Source organism: Polyodon spathula, chromosome 4 (genome assembly GCF_017654505.1).
Source record: "Polyodon spathula isolate WHYD16114869_AA chromosome 4, ASM1765450v1, whole genome shotgun sequence".
Classification (NCBI taxonomy): domain Eukaryota; kingdom Metazoa; phylum Chordata; class Actinopteri; order Acipenseriformes; family Polyodontidae; genus Polyodon; species Polyodon spathula.
This window is the reverse complement of record NC_054537.1, coordinates 95,375,593-95,387,989: the sequence shown is the minus strand read 5'-3', so window position 1 is coordinate 95,387,989 and position 12,397 is coordinate 95,375,593. Positions and strand designations below refer to the sequence as shown.

Genomic DNA, 12,397 nt, shown 5'->3' with positions numbered 1-12,397 from the left:
AGTACTCTAATGTATTATATCTGGATTGTTTTTTGGTTTGTTTGTTTTAATAATAATAATAATAATAATAATAATAATAATAATAATAATATATTATTATTATATATTATTATTATTATTATTATTATTATTATTATTTCATGAGCACAACTCCTGAAAATGGATAATGTCACAGGCTAGTAATAATAATACTGCCATAGTTTTCAGTTCTATATAGTTGTCATTGAAATGTAGCTTATGTATTACACACTGCTAAGCCAGTCCCGTTGTTATTAGGTGATGACTTTCTCGGATCCATATAGTGAAGATTAATTTTTTTAAAAGAATGTTAATGAATGTACTTATTTACTTAATTCAGTTTTTTAGAAGTGTGAAGGGGGCTATGTAAAAGCAGCAAAGCACAGCACAGGACAAGCAACACCAGAAGACAGCACAACTGGACAAATGCAGTGCAATACACACCAACAAAGTGTACCAGTGTACAACACTGCAATGCAAACATTAACTCAAATAGCCCTTGAGTTACTATACACTATGTATTCACTGTAATAAGCATGATACATTGATTACCTGTCTGTTTATGTATTTGACATAGTATAAAATGTCTATTTACCCTTATATTCCAGCCATGACACGTGCTGCAAGGTGTGCAGTGCAGCGGCACTGGAGACCACCGTGCTTACCTGGTCGGTGTCGCTTGCCAGAGTCAGCAGGGACAGAGATGCTGGGTTTACGGGCTGCTGACCTGCCAGCAGTGCCCCCTGGATAGTGGCAGATGACTGAGGCGGAGCAGAGTCCCTCCAGGGCAGCTGAAGAAAGAATGAAAACATTTGCGAGCAAACAAGAAACCGCTTTAGGTAGAGATGCTCCGAGGACCTGGCACACAGTTTAACAGCTTCGAAGGGAACACAAAATATAATGCAGTCAAAATGTAGATTGTAGCAAAGGAGATTCATTATAGGATGAGTCTCATACATGCTAGCCAAGTGAAGAGTACATAAGAATCTAAGATGACATGTATTTATTTACAGAATTGTGCTTACTGGGTGCCTGACTGGTTGGCGTGTCATTGTTAGGGATGCACCGAATCCAGGATTCGGTTTTCGGCCCGAATACCTACTTTTTGAGCAGGGATCGGATTCGGCCGAATACTTAGGATTCAGTGAACCGAATCCAAATCCTATATCTGCCCAGACGCACATCCATTTTAATACATCCCTCCAATGTGGTATTGAACATAACTATTGTATTTAATAACAAGAACACATTTAATGAACTCTGTCACAGCTCTCAACTCACCATTACTGGTGGCGCACGCACTAAACAGTCACACAGCTGCTGAATGCAAACATACCCCTATATGCAACAGCACAGTCACATCACACTTTTCATGGAGTAAAGTTATGCAGTAAACCTGTCATATATAGGAACAGCAAACTGTTGTAGAAGTTTGTGCTTTGTTGCTTTGTCTGTCAAACGTGTTCTAGAGATCATACTGAGATAAAAAAAAAAAAAAAAAAATTGTAATGTGCCAATACAAGTTGATTTATTTTTGAACTGCTGTATATTTTTTGTAACTTTACAACTGTCAGATGTGCAAGACGTTGCACAATATGCTTTAGTAAAGTAAATTACGGCAGGTCAGGTTATTGTCAATGTGCTGCAATACAAGTTGAATTTATTTAGTAAATGATTTACTGTTCTTGTGGTGGCGATTCTATCCGGAGAGCCTTGTAACAACGACTAATGGTACTGCATACATCTTTATACAGTAAACAATATATAATCAAAATAGTGCAACACCAGAAGAGGAAGCAGCAGACACTATCGCCCCCTTTAGAAACTCACCTCCAAGCCATAAGAAATCATTGACTGAGCGCAGCAGCTCCACTGCCATGTGATAATGAACCAAGGCATCCTGCAGCATCCCTGCCTGCAAGCACAGGTCCCCCACGTGCTTCCTCATCCTCCCCTGGCAGCGCTTCTTATAGTGCCTGCAGCAGAACAGACACACAAACACACACACATACAGTCAGCTGCATTTCTGTAGCACTTCAGGCGAACACAAACACAGTCAGCTGCATTTACTATCACTTCAGGAGAACACAAACACAGTCAGCTGCATCTATCACTTCAGGAGAACACAAACACAGTCAGCTGCATTTACTATCACGTCAGGAGAACACAAACACAGTCAGCTGCATTTACTATCACTTCAGGAGAACACAAACACAGTCAGCTGCATTTACTATCACTTCAGGAGAACACAAACACAGTCAGCTATTTACTATCACTTCAGGAGAACACAAACACAGTCAGCTGCATTTACTATCACTTCAGAGAACACAAACACAGTCAGCTGCTTCAGGAGAACAGAACACAGTGCAACAGTGATTTACATCACGTCAGGAGAACACAAACACAGTCAGCTGCATTTACTATCACTTCAGCACAAACACAGTCAGCTGCATTTACTATCACTTCAGGAGAACACAAACACAGTCAGCTGCATTTACTATCACTTCAGGAGAACACAAACACAGTCAGCTGCATTTACTATCACTTCAGGAGAACACAAACACAGTCAGCTGCATTTACTATCACTTCAGGAGAACACAAACACAGTCAGCTGCATTTACTATCACTTCAGGAGAACACAAACACAGTCAGCTGCATTTACTATCACTTCAGGAGAACACAAACACAGTCAGCTGCATTTACTATCACTTCAGGAGAACACAAACACAGTCAGCTGCATTTACTATCACTTCAGGAGAACACAAACACAGTTGCATTTACTATCACTTCAGGAGAACACAGTCAGCTGCATTTACTATCACTTCAGGATAATGAACACAAACACAGTCCTGCATTTACTATCACCTCAGCAGCATTTACTGCCTGCACACAAACACAGTCAGCTGCACAGGAGAACACAAACACAGTCCTCATCTATCACTTCAGGAGAACACAAACACAGTCAGCTGCATTTACTATCACTTCAGGAGAACTAAACACAGGCAGCTGCATTTACTATCACGTCAGGAGAACACAAACACAGTCAGCTGCATTTACTATCACAGGAGAACACAAACACAGTCAGCTGCATTTACTATCACTTCAGGAGAACACAAACACAGTCAGCTGCATTTACTCACTTCAGGAGAACACAAACACAGTCAGCATTTACTATCACTTCAGGAGAACACAAACACAGTCAGCTGCATTTACTATCACTTCAGGAGAACACAAACACAGTCAGCTGCATTTACTATCACTTCAGGAGAACACAAACACAGTCAGCTGCATTTACTATCACTTCAGGAGAACACAAACACAGTCAGCTGCATTTACTATCACGTCAGGAGAACACAAACACAGTCAGCTGCATTTACTATCACGTCAGGAGAACACAAACACAGTCAGCTGCATTTACTATCACTTCAGGAGAACACAAACACAGTCAGCTGCATTTACTATCACTTCAGGAGAACACAAACACAGTCAGCTGCATTTACTATCACTTCAGGAGAACACAAACACAGTCAGCTGCATTTACTATCACTTCAGGAGAACACAAACACAGTCAGCTGCATTTACTATCACGTCAGGAGAACACAAACACAGTCAGCTGCATTTACTATCACGTCAGGAGAACACAAACACAGTCAGCTGCATTTACTATCACGTCAGGACAATTAAAACAAATGGAAAAAAAACTTTTGGGTAACAATTTACTAGGGGTGAGAACAAATATTAAGAGTATTCAAATATCCAAAATAAAATTACTATTCAAATACTTCAATAAACATTTGATTACTTGCTAATTAAAAAAAAAAAAACAACTTATGATATTTTTTTAAATGAGGAATCATTGAAAATGAATCCACAAAATAATTACCTACACAATAATGACTGACAGACAGACAGGCACATTTCATTTTCACTGTCTGCTATTGGCTAGTACTGTAAACAGCAAAAGGGCAAGATGGAGTCATCGCAGAAAAGTACAACGTGGAATTACTTTGAGAAAATAAACGAGAGTAATGTACAGTGCAGGCTCCTCAAAATCAATATTGCCTATCATAGCTCGATGCTTAATCATCTAAAACTTAAGCATACACCTACTTTGCAGACGGACAGTGGAAAAAATCAAATGAGCATTGCATTTTTCGCTATGTACGAGTAGTCGTCGATGTGATGTTTTCTGTGCTGAACAAAATTCAACATTAATTGCAAAGGACAAGCTACCTATCAATTTTGTTGAAGGAGAAGGGTTTCGAGAGCTTATGGGATTTGTTGAACCGGAGGGCTTACACGAAACTAACAGAAGCCTGAACACTGGACCTAACAGGTAATAGCTGGCAAGTTATCGAAGAGCTGCTGCCAGTATTGCGCTCCTTGAAACGTGCCCCAGCTGCTCTGTGTGGCGAGTCAGAGGTGTACATCTCAATGTAAACCTGTTACTGCCACCCTGCTATCAAAGCATCTGATATCGGCACCCGATGAATCTGATCAAGTGTCACAGTTTAAAACTTGGCACCTTCAAATACAGAAACGGCACATAAAGTAGCACTCATCGCATCATTTCTAGACCCTCGACACAAACACCAGGCCTCTCTGTGTATCCCAGCTACATATGTACCAGCAGAGAGAGCTTTCAACTGCAGGACTCAAAGTAAACAGACTGTGCAGTCGTCTTTCCCCTGAACACCTTGACATGCTGATCTTTTTAAATAAGAATTTGTGAATGCGTACATGGACAATACAAAGTTTCTGCAAAAAGTTTGTTGTTCTTTTCCAAAATCAGCATGATTTTATTTATTATTATTATTATTATTATTATTATTATTATTATTATTATTATTTTATCTTTTGGAATCAACATGCGCAGGTTAGTGTCTGTTTGTTATGTACGTAGCCTGTGTTTAGTTTTAAATATATGCATTTTTTTTTTTTTTTTTTTTTTTATTTAAAGTTGTAGTGTGACTAGATTTCCTACTTTTTATTTCTATTCCAATACCACGTATTGCATGACAGACTGATTTCTTCTAATTGACCTGTCATTCTAATTGGAGGTTGAACATTCAATTTTTTTTGTAACAGAATACTCAAACACCTAATTACTTGAAATTAAGGGTGGGGATGTTACAAACCTAGTTTGGAATGACTTACTGTGTGTGTGTGTGTGTGTGTGTGTGTGTGTGTGTGTGTGTGTGTGTGTGTATATATATATATATATATATATATATATATATATATATATATATATATATATAGATATATATATATATAGATAGATAGATAGATAGATAGATAGATATCTATTTGTACAATGTAATATCAGAAAAAAAACTAACACGTCTTATTTTTGATTGTGTAAAGAATAAAAAGGCACTAATTTAAGATTCACTGATTCAAAAGTCATGATCAGTAAACTGAGTTATCAGACGGAGTCATTTGAGCTTGGTTTGTAAATTGTAGGGGTGGGGGATTATATATATATATTTATATATATATATATATATATATATATATACACACACATAGTGCCTTGCAAAAGTATTCAGACCCCTCACCAATTCTCTCATATTACTGAATTACAAATGGTACGTTGAAATTTCGTTCTGTTCGATATTTTATTTTAAAACACTGAAACTCAAAATCAATTATTGTAAGGTGACACTGGTTTTATGTTGGGAAATATTTTTAAGAAAAATAAAAAACTGAAATATCTTTCTTGCATAAGTATTCAACCCCCACACATTAATATTTGGTAGAGCCACCATAAAAAGCTTTGCACAGTTTCGGAGTGATTCTGGCCCATTCTTCTTGGCAGATTTGCTCCAGGTTGTTCAGGTTGGTTGGACGACGCTTGTGGACCGCAATTTTCAAATAGTGCCACAGATTCTCAATGGGATTGAGATCAGGACTTTGACTGGGCCACTGTAGGACATTCACCTTTTTGTTCTTGAGCCACTCCAATGTTGCTTTGGCCTTGTGCTTGGGATCATTGTCCTGCTGAAAGGTGAATTTCCTCCCAAGCTCCAGTTTTTTAGCAGACTGAAGCAGATTCTCTTGCAGTATTTTCCTGTATTTTTCTCCATCCATTCTTCCTTCAATTGTAACAAGATGCCCAGTCCCTGCTGATGAGAAGCATCCCCACAGCATGATGCTGCCACCACCATACATCACTGTAGGGATGGTCTGTCTTGAGGCATGGGCAGTGTTAGGTTTGCGCCACACATAGTGCTTTGAGTTTTGGCCAAAAAGCTCCATCTTGGTCTCATCTGACCACAAAACCTTTTCCCACATCGCAGCTGGGTCACTCTCATGCTTTCTGGCAAACTCCAGACATGCTTTCAGATGGTACTTTTTGAGTAACGGCTTCTTTCTTGCCACCCTCCCATACAGGACAGTGTTATGCAGAGCTCTTGATATGATTGACTGGTGCACCATTACTCCAGTCTCAGCCACTGAACTCTGTAGCTCCTTCAAAGTGATTGTTGGCCTCTCTGTGGCTTTACTCACAAGTCTCCTTCTTGTTTGAGCGCTGAGTTTTGAGGGACGGCCATTTCTTGGCAGTGCCTGGGTGGAGTGATGCAGCTTCCACTTCCTGATTATTGATCCAAGTGTGCTCACTGGGATATCCAAACACTTGGATATTATTTTGTACTCTTTCCCTAATCTATGCATTTGTATTACTTTATCTCTAACTTCTGTAGAATGCTCTTTGGTCTTCATTTTCCTTCAGATTCACAGCCTTACCAATGATCCTTCAACAGTGGGGTTTTTATCCAGAAAATGTGACAGCAATTTTAATGGTTCACAGGTGGAGGCCAATGGTAAGGTAATTGTGTCCTCGTTAGAGCAATTTATTTCATCGGTGCAAACTGGGAGCTTCCACAGCACAGGGGTTGAATACTTATGCAAGCATGATATTTCAGTTTTTTATTTTTCTTAAAAATATTTCCCAACATAAAACCAATGTCACCTTACAATAATTGATTTTGAGTTTCAGTGTTTAAAAATAAAATATCAAACAGAACGAAATTTCAATGTACCATTTGTAATTCGGTAATATGAGAGAATTGGTCAGGGGTCTGAATACTTTTGCAAGGCATTGTGTGTGTGTGTGTGTGTGTGTGTGTGTGTGTGTGTGTGTGTGTGTGTGTGTGTGTGTGTGTGTGTGTGTGTGTGTGTGTATATATATATATATATATATATATATATATATATATATATTATATATATATATATATATCACAAACACATATATATATACACACAATTGTTGTCAAAAGTTTACATATCCCAATAGAAATGTATAATTTCTCAAACAGAATTTTTTGGAAAAAATCTTTTGAAGCAAAAGTTTGGCTTTTGTGGATTGGAAACAGGTGTCTACAATTATTTATTTCAGCATTTTTTTTTTCAAAACTCTAAAAGTGCTAATTCAAAAGTATTCATACCCTTCAATGCTATGATAGTATTGTCTACATACAAGGTGCTAGAAAATTCAATATGATAATGCAGAACCTAATTCTAAAAAATGCTGGATTGTAAGTGAGCATTCTTAGAGAGTATAACAGGATTAGGCATAGGATGATTGCTGTCATTACCAATAATCAATATGAGAAAAAAAGTAGAGCTACCTGTAGACCTTAGGCAGAAAATGATTTATTGTCATAAAGCTGGAAAAGGATACAAGAAGATTTCCAAAAATTTGAGAATTTCAACTATTGTTTCTATTAGTAGTACACGTTCTATCTAGTACAAGACATGGTACTGTCACAAAGTTCCCTCAGTCTGAAAGAAAGAAGATTCTTCCACCAAAAACAAGTACAAGAATTGTGAGGGTTAATAAAAATCAGAGATTTGGCTGCAAGTGGGACTGGGGTTTCAACCATAGGTCAAGTATTGCATGGTGAAGGTCTCAATGGTCACAGGCCAAGGAAAAAGCCACTCTTAGGAAAACGTCACAAGGACAATCGCTTAAAGTTTGCAAAACAGCATTTGAATGATGGATAGGAGTTCTGGTCAAAGGTTTTGTGGAGTGATGAAACCAAAATCGATTTATTTGGTCATGCTGATAGTCGTTACGTTTGGAGAAAATCTGGTGAGGCATACAAAGAAAAGAACACCATACCTACTGTCAAGCATGGAGGTGGCAACATCCTTCTGTGGGGCTGTTTTTCCTCTAATGGCACAGGATATGCAGTTCCAATACATGGTAAAATTGACTCCATTGCATACCAAAAGATACTGGCCAATCATTTGAAACCCTGCGCTACAAAACTTGGTTTAAAGCGCAACTGGACGATCCAACACAAAAGCGATCCAAAGCACACATCAAAATCTACTTCAGAATGGTTAAATAATAAAATCAAGGTTCTGGAATGGCCCAGTCACATTCCCGATCTAACTCTGATTGGGAATCTTTGGTATGAGTTGAAGAAGACTCTGCACAAGAAAAGTCCTCAGAATTTGAATGAACTGGAACAATTTTACATTGAAGAATGATACATTTTTTTTTTTTTTTTTTTTTTTTTTTTTGAAAATCACTAAAGAATCATGCCAAAAGCTCACTGACAAATATCATTATCGTTTAAAAGAGGTTATTATTGCTAGAGATGCCTCAGCTAGCTATTAATTTTGTTTTCCTTGTCAGGGTATGAATACTTTTGAATTACCATTTTTGGATTTTTAATTGCTGAAATAAATAAAATAGACATCTCTCTCTTGTAACTGTTTTTCCTCATCCACAAAAGCACAACTTTTGCTACAAAATATTTTTTGTTTAACAGAAATTTCTAGAAATTACACATTTCCATTGGGGTATGTAAACTTTTGACTACAACTGTATATATTTACACAGTAAAGAACCTTTTGCAGGCACTGGGGTATGTACTGTGAGCATTGTTCTGTACAACTGCAGTTCTACATAAAAGCCCCTAGATGGCCCCATTTCACACAGCTGTGTTAATGAAATCAAGAGCATTGACTGCAGGTGCAAAGGCAAATTTTCAGAGAGGAATAAAACTATTAAAAAGAATAATACTAAAAGTAAAAATGAAATGCCTTTGCCTCAAAATAGGGTGATGAACATATATTTCACTTTCTGGATCTGAAAACACGCATGTGCAGTAAGACTAGGGTTTTTTTTAGATTTTTTTTTTATATAATACAAAAATGAAATAAATTTTTAGTTGATTTTCAGTTGGTGATTTTCAGTTCACTGTTGTACTTCAGCTACTGCATAGTGGTCTATGAAGAATTCTACAATGTATTCAATGTAACAGCGTATGTAGGCAAACATTTCTCCCACAAATGTTCATTACTGCTAAATACTTACGATCTGCAGTTAGCAAAGACATGGAACTCCAGGTTTCTGTCTGCGGCTGGAGCAAGGTGACAACGGTCAGGGGTTTGAAGATTCATCAAGGGAGAATGAAATGCTTGACGGAGAAGGGACAAGGGCCTCGCATTGAGCAGTACTTCTTACGAAGTCAGTCAAGTCAGTTGAATGAAGCAAACCACGGTTTGCAAGATATCAGCAACCCTGTCATAGACGTGAGGAGGACTTGCGTGGATACAACTAGTGATGAACCTAATGATCCTTGCGAACCCCATCAGACGAACCAGCGTAAGAGAGTAAAGAACCTCAACGGGCACAAGCCAGGAGTTAAATGGCCAAGAGCTTGTGAGAAAACTGCGAGGTACAGAGTAAACACGGATCTCTGTTTTACTTTGGAAAGGTTAAATGGAACAGTTGAAAAGAAGCTGGATAAATTTGGGGACATCATCTACGCATATGGAAGTGAGAGGTTTGGAGTTGAAAAAAGGAAGGAAAAAGTACATACTATTCCTGGAAAGTCTAGACGGCAGCAGGAGATTGAACGCTTAGTTAGAGAAAGGAGGCAGTTGAGGAAGCAATGGAAAAAAAAGCAGAACGGTCAGAAGGGACTCAATCTGTTACAAAGGGTCATAAAAGATAAAATTCCAACACTGTGCAGAGCTGAGTGCCTACGGAAACGCTACAAAAAGAAAGAGCGTGCGAGAACTAACTTTTATAAAGATCCAATCAAAGCTGTAAAGAAGATATTCACCAGCGAGAAAAATGGCACACTAAAATCATCTAAGTTTGAGCTGGAGAGATATTTGGAGGAAACATATACAGATTCAAAAAGGCAGGAGCCTATGTCAATTCCTTCAGATATTCCACCTGTCAATCCACCCAAATACCAAATGGAGGACTGTGCACCTAAGTGGAAAGAAGTAGAGCAAGCTGTGAAAAACAAGGGCATCATCTTCTCCAGGGCCTAATGGAGTTCCGTACAGAGAGTACAAAAGTGCTTCTGGAGATCTACGAATCCTGTGGAAATTGATGAAAGTGGCATGGGAAAAACAGGTTGTACCAAGAGCATGGCACCGAGCAGGTGGAGTCTTTATACCAAAAGAAAAGGATTCTACAAGCATCGGTTAGTTTCGTCCTATTTCCCTATTAAATGTATAAGGCAAGATTTTCTTCAGCATTATTGCTCAGAGATTGTCAACCTACCTATTAAAGAACTGCTTCATTGACACTTCAATACAAAAAGCAGACATTCCAGGTTTCCCAGGATGCTTAGAACACATCAGCGTAATCTGGCAACAAATTCAAACAGCTATAAAGGAGAGGAAGGCGCTCCATGTGACATTCCTGGATTTGGCTAATGCATATGGTTCAGTGCCACCTGAACTTCTTTGGGCAGCGTTTGATTTTTTCAGCGTACCGATGACAATAACAAATTTAGTGAAAGCCTACTTTGGAGATTTGCAATTTCAATTTTTCAACTTCAGAATTCAGCACTACATGGCAATGCCTAGAAGTTGGAATAATGGCAGGATGTACCATTTCTCCACTGGCTTTTACCATGGCAATGGAAGTAATTATAAGGGCATCAAAATCGGTAGTGGGGGGAGAGCACTTGGTTTCTGGAATGCAACTACCACCAATTCAAGCATACATGGATGACATGACAACAATGAGTACAACAGTAGCCTACACTAATCGGTTATTAGGCAAATTAACCAACAACATTGAATGGGCATGAATGCAATTCAAGCCCACTAAATCAAGGACCATCTCTATAATTAAAGGTAAAGTAGTAGACAAAAGGTTCTACATTAATGGTGAGGCAATACCAACAGTGTCTGAGAAGCCAGTGAAAAGTCTAGGGAGGTGGTACGACAGGGATCTAAAGGACACAGTTTGTGTAGGAAAAGTTAGACAACAAGCAGTGGAAGGGTGGAAGAGCATAGACAGCAGCGCTTTACCAGGCAAACTGAAACTCTGGCGATTTCAGTTTGGTCTACTGCCAAGACTGCTGTGGCCAATAACTGTGTACGAGGTTTCCTTGACAACAGTTGAGAAGCTGGAAGCTTTAATCAGTTTATACGTCAGGAAATGGTTGGGAATTCCACACTGCCTCAGCAGAGTGGAACTTTATGGTAAAGGAATACTGCAGCTACCAATCTCTGCTTTAACCAAGGAGTTTAAGTGCACCAAAGTCCGACTGGAAATGACATTAGTAGATTCACGTGACAAATACGTAAGGGAGGCAGCACCTGTGTAGAAAACTGGAAGAAAATGGACGGCAAAGAAAGCTGTGGAAGATGCTAAGGCTGCCCTTCGAATCGGAGATATTATGGGGCAAGTTCAGCATGGAAAAGGAGGTTTTGGTCTCAGTTCAGCTCCTCCTACATGGCACAAGGCAACAACTCAAGATCGGCTGGCAAGCCCTATGGACAGTGAACAGAGCAGGATCAGTTTCCTCATCAGATCAGCATATGATGTTCTCCCATCACCACAGAACCTAAACCTCTGGGTGGGTGAGGATCCCTCATGTCCTTTGTGTTCATTACCTGCAACATTAAGGCACATTTTGACAGGATGTAAAGTGGGTCTTGGCCAAGGACGGTTTACTTGGCGGCAATAAGTTGCCACCAGTTCCATCAAAGCATTTACACACAAAAGACAATATTCCTCCCTCCAGGAGAGCAACCACCAAGAAAAGGTGTTAAAATCAAGCCTCGCTCAGAACAACAGGAAGCTGCCAGAAACTGTAAGATGCTGTCAGATGTTGGTCAACGGCTTATTATTCCACCTGAGATTGCCACCACTAACCTTCAACCAGACATTGTCTTGTGGTCTGGATCAGCATGCCTTGTTCATCTGGTAGTGTTAACAGTGCCATGGGAAGATGCTGTGGATGAGGCGTATGAGAGGAAGAAACTTCAGTATACTCAACTAGCTGCCGAAGCGGAAGAGCGAGGATGGAGAGTCCGAGTTTATCCAGTGGAGGTGGGTTGTCGAGGATTTGTGGCACACTCTACAACTCGGTTTCTCAGAGAC

At 39.1% G+C, this 12,397-nt stretch overlaps 1 protein-coding gene across 2 annotated transcripts in view; it reads right to left on the bottom strand.

Moving 5' to 3' along the window:
• Positions 1–12,397, bottom strand: part of trappc9 (trafficking protein particle complex subunit 9) — a 370,303-nt gene that overhangs the window by 351,815 nt on the left and 6,091 nt on the right. For both annotated transcript variants that reach the window (XM_041249230.1, XM_041249231.1), the window contains exons 3-4: positions 1,849–1,994; positions 684–809 (exon numbers count right to left, since the gene is read on the bottom strand). In XM_041249230.1, the coding sequence (XP_041105164.1) occupies positions 684–809; positions 1,849–1,994 (272 nt within the window). The remainder of the gene's footprint in view (positions 1–683; positions 810–1,848; positions 1,995–12,397) is intronic.